The 14,570-nt window shown below is 46.7% G+C and overlaps 1 protein-coding gene across 4 annotated transcripts in view; it reads right to left on the bottom strand.

Moving 5' to 3' along the window:
* The window catches only part of MATN2 (matrilin 2), a 131,393-nt gene that overhangs the window by 21,004 nt on the left and 95,819 nt on the right, over positions 1 to 14,570 (bottom strand). For all 4 annotated transcript variants that reach the window (XM_016157847.2, XM_016157843.2, XM_016157844.2 and 1 more), the window contains 4 exons: positions 14,259 to 14,381; positions 8,018 to 8,140; positions 5,051 to 5,173; positions 4,691 to 4,813 (listed from right to left, as the gene is read on the bottom strand). In XM_016157847.2, the coding sequence (XP_016013333.2) occupies positions 4,691 to 4,813; positions 5,051 to 5,173; positions 8,018 to 8,140; positions 14,259 to 14,381 (492 nt within the window). The remainder of the gene's footprint in view (positions 1 to 4,690; positions 4,814 to 5,050; positions 5,174 to 8,017; positions 8,141 to 14,258; positions 14,382 to 14,570) is intronic.

The following is a 14,570-nucleotide window of genomic DNA, read 5'->3' as shown; positions in this document are numbered from 1 at the left end:
CTATGAGATTCACATTTGTTCAGCAAAAATGTCCATTTTCTGCTTGTCTGGGTGACTCGTGGTAAATTAGAGAATGCCAGAGCTGTACTGCAGTTAACTTTCTGACCATAGGCTCTTGTGGCTGTCTACTCATCATGTCTGGAAACCAACTGGGAGTCAGCTGCTCCCCAGAGACAAAGGTAGTCTCATCTAGGAAAGTACTTCCCTTGGTCCCCAATAGGGACTCACTGTCATGGATGCCTTGGCCAGGGGAGAATGGTAGGCATACCAGCAGTCCATTCACTCATTCGGCAAGTGTTTATGGAGCACGTATTCTGTGCCAGGTACTATCCTTACTTTTGGGCTGGAAGGGACCTTGGAGATGAACTGGTCCAACTTTTTCACTTTGGAGTTGAGGAAACTCATGGTCAGAGAGGGGAACTGACTTGCCCGAGGTCCCTTAATCTGCAGAGGTGAACTGTGTCAGCTGTGCTGGGACAGAGGTGGGATTAGATCACAAATTTATCACTTCTGAGTTATCTGGTCCAGTTGCACATCCAGTGTTCATTCAGCCTAGCTCAGTAGAGTCTGCTCAGACAGGCTGGTAGATTCTGAGAAGACAAATTAAGTTTCTCAAGGGAGGCAAGGCCTCCAAATAGTTTTACGTAACTCTAAAAGCTGTAGGTGATCTGTCCTGCCTGTGTCTCCAGGCTCATCTCTCCCCAGTCTCCCTCTCACACTCAAAACTCAATACTCGGTATATGCTCAGGACCCTGGGCTTCCACGTGCTGTTTTTTGTGCCCAAGAAGAGCTCCTCCCCCAGTCTTAATGCATCAGGTGCTGCAACAAAATACCACACACTGGGTGGCTTGTACCAGCAGAAATGTACTGCTCACAGTTCTGGAGGCTGGAAGTCCAAGATCAGTGTGCCCGTGTGTTTGGGTGAGAGCCCTCTTCCACGTCACAGACTTCTTGTTGTATCCTCACATGGTGGAAAGGACCAGGGAGCTCCGCGGGATCTCTTTTATAAAGGCACAAATACCATTCACGAGGGCTCCACGCTCATGACTAATTACCTCCCAAAGGCTCCACCTCCAGATACCATCAATCACCTTTGAGGAGAAGTTAGAATTTCAACGTATGAATTTTGGGAGAACACAAACATTCATTTCATAACACCCTCCATCTCTAGCTAGCTCATCAATCTCTAGGTTTCAGATCAAATATCTCTTTCTCAGGAGACTTTCTCTGTACCAGGTGACCACCTCCCTGTCGCATGCTCCTGTGGTACCCCGTCTCCCCACATGGCAACTCTCATATGGAATGGATGATATGTCTTTAATATCTTCCTTCCCTGAGAAACTTTAAACTCTGTCAGGGCAGAAACTGAACTCCATGAATTCCATGGATGCCCAGGTACAGGGATACACACTGCAGGTACAGAGTAGACGTTAGTGGAGGATGAGAATGAATGGACCAAGAGCTCAAGGAGGTACCTAGACTCAGATCCAGAGACAAGAATGAGGACAGCTCAGCTGTGAACCATCACTGAAAGGAAAGAGATGGCAAGACTTATGAGAAATCTCAGGATGTAGGGAGAAAACACGTTGCCTCTAACAGAAGTGTCCTCTTCCTTTCACACTGAGGAGGCAGGTCCACACATTTAATTAAGCGTCATGAATGGGGGCTGCAATTTGTGATCAGGATGATAGGAGTTTCAGGACACAGTGAAGGTTTTTAGGGCCCCTTCTGGCAGCCTTGCATGCTGATATAGACTGTGCTCCCCCTATCTGGATCCCACATCTGGTGAGTCATCTGTGGTGCAGTAATCATGGGGTAATGAGTTCCGTGGACTTGCACCTCCATGGCAATGACAGAGAACAATCCCGTGTCAGGTTCCACATAGGATATTATTAAAGCCAACCCCAGGAAGAGGAAACCGCATGGCTGTCTGCCTAGAGGGTAACCAAGGCCGAGAGATAGAATGACACTGTTTTCTGTTTTTTTTTTTTAAATAATAAAACTCGGAGCAGCCAATCATTTGTTAGCTCTGTAGAGGCTTTTGCTCAGACAAACCAAGAAGCAGCTAAAGTGAGGCATTCTTTTAGAGGGCATCTCATTACTCTGGGTGAGAGATCCTGAATCAGGGGACCTGGGTTCTAGACCCAACTCTGCCACTGACTGCTAGAGCCAGGTTGGGGACACTAGTTTCCTCCATGAACCTGTTTCCCACAAAAGAAAGGGAAGATGTCTAAGCTTCCTTCTGTTCCATCAAACTTATAATGTGAATACAAGAGGGGGAAGGTGACTTTCTTCCCTGCTACAGACTGAATCATGTCTCCCCAAATCCATATGCTGAAGCCCTATCCCTCAATGTGATGGTATTTGAGGTGGAGCCTTAGGGAGGTAATGAGGCTTTGATGGGGTCATGAGGGTGGGGGCCCTATGAAGGGATTAGTGCCCTTATAAGAGACACTGGAGAGCTTGCTCGCTCTCTCTCTCTCTCTCTCTGCCATGTGAGGACACAGTGAGAAGGCAACTATGTGCAAGCCGAGAAGGTTCTGACTGAACCTGATCAATCTGATCCTGCTTATATGTTGATCTTGGACTTGCAGGCTCCAGAACTGTGAGAAAATAAATTTCTGTTGTTTAAGCCTTCAATTCATGGTATTTTGTTACAGCAGCCTGAGCAGACTATAATACTCTTCAGTCTGTGCGTCAACACCCCCTCACCCAAGACAAGGATGGCTCCTAGGGAAAATCTGAGCAATCAAAGTTGGGGGCCAGGGCAGGAAGAAGGGAGGCCAGGTGTCTGCAAGAGTATGACAGTAACAGTGCCCACTTAGTTCCAGGGCCCGGGAACCTAGGCCTGCTCTTTATGCTTCAGAGAATCTTCTGGAAGGTTAGTGAAGGATACTTTAGGCCACCTGCTACCAAGGCTCTAAGTGGAGGCTCTTTGTGAAGAGCCAAGGACACTACTATCTGCAGGCTCCCCTGTCCACATCAGGGCCTTTCAGAAAGGTTTAGTCATGTCATCAGGCTCTGCATCATCTGGCATAGAGCCGGGAAACCTACATCCCAACCTGGTTAACTACGGCCACAATGAAAATATAGCTCATTATTACAGGACAGGGCAGCCAGACTGAATCATCCTGGGGAAGACAGAAAGTCTTCAATTAGGGGAAAATGCGTCTCTAGGTACCACCTCCCTGAGGATAATTGTAACCCATCTGATCATCTCACAAAATTTCATATAGTCACAACCATATATAAACACACACATGAAAATTCCCTTCTAATTGCATTGTTGAACATTTACTCATATGGATGATGTCACTGTACCATTAGTTACAGACTTACTTTAAATGAAAAAGGAGCAACATTTAAAAGTGTCGGTGGTATAACCCAGATGTGGACCTGGGCAGGGAGGAAAAGGAGGCAAGTGACCATAAGGACAAGGAGCCGCATTGGTTTAGAAGGGCCGTGAGGGTTTCTCAGAAGGCCTGCGACCATCTTATAGTCAGCTCTTGGTGACAAATGAAGAGCATGATTAACCTAAGATGATCAAGAATTAAAACAAATCAATAAAAAACTGTGCACGTGGCTTTGGCAAGCTGTCATGAATTGATACAATTTGATACACCCATCCTCTTTGGGCACCCCCAATGCCCACACCGTCTGGTGCTGGCTGGAGCAGCCGTCCTGGAGGCAGCTGAGCAGGCAGCCACAGCCAGCTATAAAACAGATAACCTATTCGCCAAGACTCAAGAATCTGTCTTAAACGAAGGAAACATTTCTCACAGGCTGCACAGTTAGAGAGGCACACCCAGCCATGCAGTCGGCTCACCTGCCTGTGTGAATGGACCACCTAAACAGGTGTGGCCACAATTATATCAGTGGTCAGGGAATTTGACCCTATAATCAGAAAGATCAGCAGGATGGAGAAGGTAACATATAGTCCTTTTCCTCCATTTTTGATCCCTTCTCTCAAAATGAATATTATTTTAAGTCTTTATCTTGATCCATTTAAAAACACCATTGTAGGGCAGCAAACGGCACTCGAATGAAGAAGGTCTGGAAGCCTTTTTTTTTTTTTTTTTTTTTTTTGACTCAATGGAGACCGAAGTTGGGACCAGCTGCGAGGAAGAACGAACCAGGGAAACATCACTGCCAACCTCGCCATCTGCTGCCACATTATCCGGATGGGAGAGGGAAGGCTTCTCAGGAGCCTCCCCTTCTCCCAGAACTGACTTTGGAGTCACATGGACTGAGAAACTGAGACTTCTAATCTGAGCTGCATTTTCTCTCTGCAGGATGGGGACCGTGCAGGGTTGCAGGAAGGCGAGAATGCCTGCGCTTAGCACATGTCAGCAGTCAGTAATGCGTCCCCGGTATGATAATACTTGTGCGACTCTGGTCGCCACTTTCAGACGGATTGCTGAGGTAGAGGAGTGAGAACTAAGATATAGGGCTCGGTCCGGCTTCAAAATTACCACGAGACAGACTAGAAATAGGAAAAAGCCGTCACAGGGAGCTGGAAAAGGAAGGTGGGGGCAGGGGAGCAGTACCAGGGCTCAGGGCACTGGCAGAGGCCTTTTTGCACGTTGACTAGGGCCAGCAAACACCCGAGCTGACGCGCATCTGGCAGCGAACCCCACCCGCGGGGCGCCCGCGCAAAGTCCAGCTCTGTGCTGGACCTCGGAACACTCACTGGCACAGGTCTTGCCATCACTGCGGAGCACATGTCCCTCGGGACACTGACAAGCGAAGGATTCGTCCGTGTTGACGCAGGAGTATTCGCAGCCATGGTCGCTCAGCAAGCAATAATCGGCCCCTGTAAGATCCAGCGGCCAGCAGAGGTCATCAGCGAGGCCTCTGGGCTACTGTCGATAGGAATCGAGTGACCATCATGCTTTCCTGCCCCACCTCACCTCCAGGCATGCAGTCCCCCTGGAGCAGAGAAAAGGACAGAGGAAAGAAAGGACCGCGACATGCAATCCTCTGCAGTCCTCCCAGTTTCCACTCCTGTTACAAACCTCTCCCTTATCAGGAAGCGCGGAGTGGGACTCACGGGAGCAGGTCTTGAGGTCCTCATTGATGAGGAAGCCCTCCGAGCACTGGCAGACGAAGGACTCCTCGGTGTTCAGACACAGGTGCTCACAGCCATGGTCCTGCTGCGCGCAGTGATCCACCCCTGCGGTTGTCACACACAGACACAAAGTAACGCGCGGGAGCAGGTTAAAATCTGGGCGTTAAAATCCAAAACCTCCTCGGAGGGAGGCCCTGAGGAACCTTTCACTTTATTCTACCCTGTGCAACTGGCCTTTCTGGAAAATCAGCCTTTTATGTCTGGTTTTCTTCCCATTACTTTGCAGAGTAATGTGCCTACAACTCTTGTATTGGTATTAATGACAGCAGCCCTCTGTGCCGGGGCCTTGGCGCCATAATCTGCAACCCTCAGGGCCAGGCTGAGAGCAGGTGCCAGCCCCAGCTCACGGGGAGGAAAGTGAGGCTCAGGAACCTCGTCCAAAGCCACACAGCTGACAGAGCAGGGCTCAGGAACGAGGGTTCCAGAATCAGACTACTGGGGCTCAAGTCCCACCTCCACCACTTCCTAGCCATGGGACTCTGTGCAGTCACTTGACCTCTCTACCATCATTTTCTGTCTTGAGAAATGGAGATGATGACGCTGCTTTCTCAGAGGAATGGGTGAGAAGTAGAGGAGGTGATTCATGTAAAGCCTTGGGAACAGTAACTGGCACAGTTACCACTTAATGAATGTTTATTATTATTAAGTAGTGCTGAGTAAGAATTAATGAAATAGTTTTGTTTCTATTTGAAAATGAAAAAGTCCCCACCCTCCTCCATAATTAGGACATCCAGATTCAGAAAACAAACCAAAGCCTGCGCCTGCATGTGTGCGGGATCCTGGCACCCTAGTGCTGCACAGCTGGCCCCACTGGGCGGAGGGCACTGCAGGACAGTGAACACAGCTGTGGCGAGCCGGCCACGGCCCCCCGGCAGGCTGCCTCTCAGATTGCCTTGGTGGAGAAAATGCAACCCCAGAGACTGGAGAGATGCAGGAGGCCTCGTGCAGCCCAGAGACTGGAGAGATGCAGGAGGCCTCGTGCAGGGCACTGAGTGGGCTTCTTTGACTCTCACAGGGCCTGGGACTGACGCCTTCTGGAACATTCCTACTGCAAACCCTTGCAGGATCCCAGGAGCCAGAGGCCTGTATTCACATCCTGGTTCCACCATTTACATTTACCAGTCATGTGATCCTGGGAAAGTTACTTAATCTTTTTGTGCCTCTGTTCCCCCACTTTAAATAGGGATAAGAATGTAGATGCCTTACAAGCCTGTTGTAAGTGTCCGGAAAATGCTCAGTCGTGCCTGCACAGAGTAAGCACCCTATAACGGCTTGCTGTCATTATGGCCTGGGGATCCCTGAGCCCTCAAGGGGGATAGGATACCATGACTTTCTCTGGGGCCTCCTAGGAAGAAATGACTTGGTTTATACTTTCTTGAAGCCAACTAGGTGGTCCTTCTTATGAGATCCCAGAGAGAAAGAATGTCCCAAATTCTTTTGGCCCCTCCTTTGAGCTCTTCGAGGTCCTCCACAGCATGCTGAGCAGGAGAGGCAGGCCATGGCCCGCCCCTGGGGCTCTAGGTGGGTTCAGCCAGGTCATGCCTAGCCTGGCCCGGGACACTGCCAGGGCTGTCAGCCGGCAGACCCTACAATCCTGGAACAGAGCAGAATGTATACATGTCCATTACCACAGGGCATCTCCTTGTCGAGGGGAAGACCTTCTACTCCTTATTCACTTCTCATGGTGACGCAGAGACATTTGAAGGCGAATGCACAGCAGCTCCAACTTTCTGGTTCAGAAAACTCTGACCTCTGAGATCAGTCCTTAGAGAGCCTACTTGAGGCACTTTGTTCCTTTTAAAGACTGAAGGGGCACAAGTTTGTCTAAGGACTGCTCTGTACCTAATACTTCATCTCTGAAACTTCCCCTCTTGGCAATTTAAGGTCCAAATGTTGAACAGCTGCACTGTTTTCATTCACAGTATAGTTCTGTCCCCAAAGCTGGAGCAGATGTGTGGCTTGCTGTGAAAAGCCACATAAAGGGCCCCTTCTATGCCGGCCATGTCACCAAGCTCCTCTCCCCGCATACCAGGGTCACAGGCATTCACCACAGTGCTCAGATGCCCCCACCCCTCCTGGCCTGGACTAGTGCAGACTGTGCCTCATAAAAAACGGTGGAACTGTCCAGCTGGCAAAGTCTGCAAGTTTCCATGCGTTTACATCACTAAATGGAGCTTTGTTGTGTCTCTAACACAAGAAAACTAAGAAAAGACTTCACAAAAGTCCCATGTTTCTCAGCTCTGCCCTTAGATCAGCTCTGTGGTAGCTCAACTGCTTTCTGAGCTCTGTCCCTTTCAACCTCTTCTTCCAACTCGGGGACAGCACTGGTCACTCTCCCAGGCTCTGTGTTAATAATGAACTACTATCTGTAATTGTGTTCTCCTTGTGCCAGGCATAGTGCTAAGAGATTAAAATGGTCCTGATTATTTTCCTTAACAACTCTAAAAGATCGGTCCTGTTAGTATCATCACTTTTTCAAACAGATGGGGAAATCAAAGCCTGGCTAAGTTAAAGCACTGTCCTGGGTCACACATGTAGTGTGTGGTAGAGCTTGGACTTGGACTCAGGCTAGTCTGACTGAATCGATGCTCTCAACAGCAAATAATAATATTAGCTAATATTTACTGAGTGCTTATTACATATTTAGCAGCACTTTCCAAGTGTTTGATATGTATTGATTCTTTTAATCCTCAAACCCAGTCTATGAGGTAGGTAACACTAAGAGCCCCATTTAATGGATCATGAAACTGAGGCAACAAAGGTGAAGCCTGTCGGATCATCAGGCCCACGGGAAGTTCAGGAGCTTTGGAAGTGGCTGGCTGCTAGTTGGTCTGGGGCCTGCTGCGAACCTTCCCTCCGGCCAGCATCCCCAGCCCTGGGCGCACTCACGGCTGCAGGTCTTGCCGTTGGGGTCCAGGGTGTAGCCCTGGCGGCAGCGGCAGTAGTACCCATCCTCCGTGTTGGCGCATTCGTGCTCACAGCCTGGCTTGCTCAGTGCGCAGTAGTTGATTCCTGAGGGGAGAAAGGGCACTTCAGGCTCGGTGCTTCTCCCAGGGCTGTAAGGTCAGCCCCTTGCAGTAACTATTTAGTAAATAAGGTGATCTGTAGGACAGAAAAAAAAACAGCTCCTTTTCTCCAGGAGCCGACTTGAAACAGACCCTGGTACCTGACATGTACCAGGATATTCAGGATTCTCCAGTATAGGTCTTTTTCCCCTTTGATGGCCAAAGAGCTGAGAAATGAGTTGAATGCTACAGTCCCCAACCCAGCCCCTTAAAAGAAAGATGGAAGAGCAGAGAAAAATCCAATCGTCTCCTCTTCCAGTTAACCCGATCACTAGAGCTTAAAGGATGTGGGGAGCTGCCATCTGCAGTGGCATCTGACAGTGACATTGGTCAGCACGAGGCAGAATAAACCAAAGCTGATCTTGAAAGCTATCCAAATACTTAGGAGAGGCAGAAAATGGCAGTTACATTAAGAAGGGTCCAAATGCTTAATGTCACTCTGAGAGGCCATGACGGCATCCATACCAAAAACCTGGAGAAGATACATGTGTCTCTGATGCTGCCCCAGTGGTTCAGTTTTGTCCCACAGTAATATTCACCCCCCCCTCCCCCCCCCCCCACACACATCCAGGCTGTTTAGCAGTTTTGCTGTTCAGCAGCCAATTAGCAGTTTCATTTCCTGGTAGAATATGCTAAAACCACAAGACCTCACACAGAACAGGGAGAGATGGAGATCTGGAAAAGGAAATCAGATGCGCTTGTGGGGGGCCTTTATAGGTCTGGTGTTGGGGAGAAAGGTCACCACCAATGTCAGTGGCCAGGCTGGATTGGTTTAACTGCATCGTTCTTTTTTCTGGGAGTGTGGCAGACACTGCTGGTTGCCTTGCCAACAGCCATTACCCTGTCTTCTTGGGACTAGAACTCTGACCCTTGAGACATGAAGCACAGCTGACCTAAGCCAGTGTGGCAACCTTGTTCTCCTCTGCCAGTGATTGGTCTGGGGTAGGGCTATGCCCTAGTGCTGAGATATAAGGAGAAATTTATTGGGGCCCCTAAGGAAAGATTTTCCTTCTTGAAACAACAAAGATGTATGGAGATAAATGCATTTTTCTATCCTCTTTCATTTCTGTCTTTGGATCTAGTTATGATACCTGCAGCTGCAGCAGCCGTCTTACAGCAATGAGGTGACAGGTGTGAGGGTGAAAAGTCAACATGCTTTAGCAGAGTAAAGGGACGGAAAAAGTCTGGGTTCTTGATAGCATCACTGAGTCACGGAGCTGACCCTGTGATCAACAACCTCTGGGTCTGTTAGGTAAAAAGTAAATGTCCTTAAATTGCTTAAGGTACCATTAGTTGGATTTTCTGTTTTGCATGACTAAAAAGCACCGTAACTGATACAAGGGAAATGATCTGAAGCCAGGAAGTAATGAACTGAGAAAGAACACATTTTATTTTTATTATATCGCTGCCCCGAAAGCATTTGCGGAGACGTACATACACAAATAACCTGGGACAGAACACACATCTGCCTTGTGCTTCAATGGTTCTGCACTGCTGTGGTTAACCTCTATCTTCCTTCACCGTCAGCAAAACATCATTTCCTCCGTAACACCCTTGGTGAGACCGCTCCAGGAAGTCAGTTCCTATAGGACCTCTGTCTTTCACAGCATTCATCGAAATGGTCATGTAGCTTGTGTGTGTAGCTGCGCACGCGCGTGCGTGTGTGTGTGTATGCATGAGATGCTTCACAGACTGTGAGTTCCACAAGCGGGAACTATATTATTTTTGTCTTTCTAATGACTGCATCATTAGACGCAGTCCACTAATAAAGTTACCAATGACAATTACAGTTGCTATCATTTTGTAAGCACCTCTAAGTGCCTAAGAGTTTCACTTGACTCTAAAAGTATGTGCTATTATTTTCCATATTTTAAAGATGAGGAAACAGGGGTTTTGAAGAGGTTAGTAACTTACTTAAGATCCCACAGCTAGTTAAAATGCAGCTGTGAAAAAGGAACCCACACCTGAGGGACCGCAGAGCCATCCTTTACAGAGTCTGCCCTCTCAGGTAGTTGGTGGAGGGACCTGTCCACCTCACAGAGTATGAGAAATGGCTGCAGACTGAGCACACAGAAAGAACTCCCACGACATGCAGGAGCTGGCCTCAGAGAAGAGATGCTACTATGGCTGTCACTGACCCCTTGATACCCTCTCCATAACTCATCCTTCCTGCAAGAGGAAAGGCAGAATATGGTTAGCTATGTGCAGTTTCATTTCATTAGCCTGGAACACATCACCAGCCTTACCTGTGTGGAACAGACTGAATGCCAGGAAATAGGCAAAGAGCTTCAGTGAAGAAAAATAGGCCCAGCAAGAAAACATTGGCCACGTACAAACAGATAACAAACCAACCAAGCAAACAGACACAGAATACAAAGTCTGAGGCCGCAGTCTGGGGCCACAGAGTGTACAGCCTGCAGGAATCACCCCATTATACCATCAGAGAAAGGCGAAATTGTCTTCAGCAAATGCGGTCTTAAAAAGCCAGCATTTAGCCACCATATAGAGCAGTATGGAAGTTCCCCCCAAATTTAAACATAGAATTACCATTTGATCCACCAATTTTATTTCTGGATATACACCCAAAAGAACTGAATGCAGGGACTCAAAAAGATATTTGTACACCCATGTTCACAGCAGTATTATGTCCAATAGCCAAAAGGTGGAAGCAACCCAAGTGTCTATTGACAGATAAATACGTAAACAATACGTGGTATATACATACAATGGACAATTATTCAACCTTAAAAAGGAAAAAAAATTCTGACACATGTTACAACAGGGGTGAACTTTGAAGACATTATGCTAAGTGAAGTAAGCAAAAAGACAAATATTATATGATTAGGCTTATGAGGTACCCAGTATAGTCTAATTCATAGAGATAGGAAATAGAAGGGTGGTTACCAGGGCCCGGGGGAGAGAGGGCTGAGGTGGTGTTGTTTAATGGGTGCGGGATTTCAGTTCGGGGGATAAAAAAGCTCTGCAACTGGGTGACGGTTGCATAACAATGTGAATATTAAGTAATACCACTGAACTGAACGCTTAAAAATGGTTACCATGGTAAATTTTATGTTATATACATTTTACCACAGTTTTAAAAAAGCCAGCACTGTCTTTAAGACGGATATGCACCAAATGATTAAAGTGAAAAACATTTAGATTCTTGAAGAGGTTATTACTCAGCGATCTGGCAAACAGCAATTCAAGACAACTCCTCTCCAAATGGTTCTTTATAGTTCAGGTTTAACTGTAGACTTTTGCTTTCTTTACATGCTTGAGTCATTTCTTCACATGTGTGTTACTTAGGTATGCATTCACTCATTCATTCGGTCAGTCTGTATTTATTGAGTAGCCGCTATGCACCCATATTTGGTTCAGCCTCCTCACTAACTGAAGTGCTTCACATGGGCCATGCTTGGCTGTAGCTTTATTTAGTAAATCTCAGAGTGTCCATAAACCCCTGTGAGGTCAGACAGCTGAACTGTCAGATAGCAAAATAAATAGCGTTTATAAGTTAGAGACCTTACTGAGAGGAAGTAACACATAAAAACAGGAAGGATAAGTGACCCCAGCGAGTAACGCCAACTGGTGGCACAGATAGTTTCAGAAAAATCGAACTGGCAGCAAATGCTAACGCAGGAAGTCACGTTCCTTTGGTTTAGGAAATCCAGTGCTGGAAAGTAAAGCAGCCTGCCCAAGGTCTCACGGCCAGTACGAGTGACACTGCCAGGCCTCATGTCTCCCAGCTCAGTGCCACCTGTGGACCCCACCCCAGGTCTTTCGGGTGTGACATCTTTGGCTACAGGGAGCACTTGCCATGGTGCCAGCACGAGCAGTCCTGGAGCCCAGCACACAGGGCACACTGATAACCGAGTCCACCCTGGGGCCACGTGTAGACAGCCAGGCCTGTCATGGCGTCTGTACCTTGCACCACCACCTTAATAATTTATGCCTTAAATCAATAACAGGATTTTTCACAGAAAGAAACTGTGCCCAGATAAAGAGGAAGAACAAATTCTGGTCCAGAATCTTTTCTTTAGTAGAATTCTGCTTGAACTTTTTCTCGGTTTAATTGGATTACATCAAATTCCTTTGAAAAATAGATTTCTTATTAGATTTGAAAATAGCCCACATCCATTAACTGTCTATTAAATGTAAATGGCTGTACCCTGAGCTCAAGATTCATAATACTTTTGAGATCTTCAGATTCCTAATAACAAACTCCAGATTTTAAACCCAATTTCTTTGCTTCCCTCTTCCATGTAATGCTCCAGAGAGACAGTGAGTGCTGTCTGCCATAATCGACCAAGTGCAAACATTGTCAGGGGCAGCTCTAAGAGGCTGACCTCAGGAGGAAGTTCAGGTCTGCAGCAAAGACAATGGAAAATGTAACTATGAGGCAGGATATTGGGAGAAGGGCTGATGAGGACACTGGGTTTTTAGGAACCAATTCCATTTTTTTTGGATGAAAAAGTAGGGCACCTGGATTAAGAGGAAATGGAACTATAATTGCTGAATATATACATGAATGAGCATTAGGGACTTTGGAGTAGGCCAAAATCTGCAAACCGGACCATCTGTGGACCATTTTGTGGTGGTCAAACTACTTACTCCCAAATGGTCACTTCCTTTCCACTCGCCCTCTGCACTCTGTCTCCTTCCTCCCTTGATAGTGATATGTGCACTGCCTTGGACCCTCCTCTTGTTCCTAGCGCCTCTCCAGGCGGGATGTGGTGGGAGTGGCAGAGATGGGGGGGATCTTAGATAATTGGTACGAGATGTTGAGCTTCGAGCAGATTCCCTCGGCCGATGGCCACTTGTTTCCTCTGCCCTCCATTAGTAACACACAATGAAGCTTGCAACCACAATGAGCATCTGAGCTGAACAAGATCTAATTATCTCCCACATATTTATGGAGCTTTGGTCCATAAATATGAATCCTGTGAGTGGGTGTAGTCAGTCATAGACACACTCACCCCTAGAAAAAGGTGTGAATAGCACAGAGAGGAGTGGCCAAGCCAGAAAAGTTGGCCCTCCAACATATTGTATGCATGTGTGGTCTAATGGAAAATATTCCATTTAATTGTTTTCACATTCTGAATGCTCTCAGTTAAAATTCCCACTTACGTTTGAATGTTTCCAGGGTTTGCACCCAGACAAGAGAGTAAGAATTATTTTTCATAAGGCCAGGTCTGTTTCAAAATATGGGCTCTGCACCATCTGCCAGTGTTCAAGTTTTAACACTTATTAGAGTGAGCATCTAAGTTAATATGTGCTGTTAGCAGAACGTGGCTTATCTGGATTCAGTCACACAGCCCACAGTCCTTTTCGAAAAAGATATAAAATCAAATCTTTGAAAATTCTGTCCTGTGATACAGAGGTGCCGAGAATTTAAGAATGAGGAAAAGATAAGAATCTCTGTCCTTGTGGACTTCCCATTCTGGTGGTCTCTCGGGGACAGTCTGGTTTAAAGAGATTCCATTGGGGTCTATGCTCCAGATTCCCCAGACGGGTCCCTTGATGTGCCAGATGACAAGCATTTGAATCACACCTTAAATATCACCCTGATGACACCATTGATGTACCCTTTGAATGGTGTGGGGTTGTCCCATAGTCTTTTTATTTTTTTCCTTCATATCAAAGAGGATAGAGCTGCAATTTCCCCTCTTTGCAGCTATCAAGTGTCTTATCTTGCAGGACTGAAAGAAACCACCTCCTTTTACCTCTTGTCTCTGGACCCAGCCTTTTTGTTCTCAAAGTTCTAAATACAAGTTATTGAGGTAAGGAGGAGGGAGAGTGCACCCCCACTTTAGATCTGCGAGCTTCAGGCGGGGCCTCTATATTGCTAAATGAATCCAATGGGCAGACCCAGTCTATTCAATCTCCAATAATCATCTACAGCACAGGATCAGGTGAGACAAAGGTAAAAAAAAAAAAAAAGGCAGAATAGTATTGGTAAACATAAATGCTGCATATAAATATACCTTGCTTGAGATTTGTGATGACATGGAAAACTAGGAACATTTAGTGGAACAAGCCCTTCTCCGACACCCGGGGCCACTTACTTCTGCAGGTTTTCTTATCTGGATTCAGGGTAAAGCCTTTTAGGCAACGACAGGAATAGGAATCATCTGTGTTAACACACTCATGCTGACATCCATGATCAGGTGAGGCACAGTAGTCTATCTCTGAAAAGAAAGAAATATCATATTAATGATGAACAAACAATAAATCTAGCATAAGAAAACCAAGGGATTTTCAGTCTTAACTTTTCCCGAACAGATATTCCCATGACCTCAAACGCTTTTCCATGTTTAGGGATATGGCCGCCCCCCAGGAAGAGAACTTTCTTGACATGTTACAAAATGTTTATACGA

This window comes from Rousettus aegyptiacus, unplaced genomic scaffold (assembly GCF_014176215.1).
Source record: "Rousettus aegyptiacus isolate mRouAeg1 unplaced genomic scaffold, mRouAeg1.p scaffold_m13_p_15, whole genome shotgun sequence".
Lineage (NCBI taxonomy): Eukaryota > Metazoa > Chordata > Mammalia > Chiroptera > Pteropodidae > Rousettus > Rousettus aegyptiacus.
Note: the sequence above shows the minus strand (reverse complement) of the source record. Positions and strands in the feature narration are given on the sequence as shown.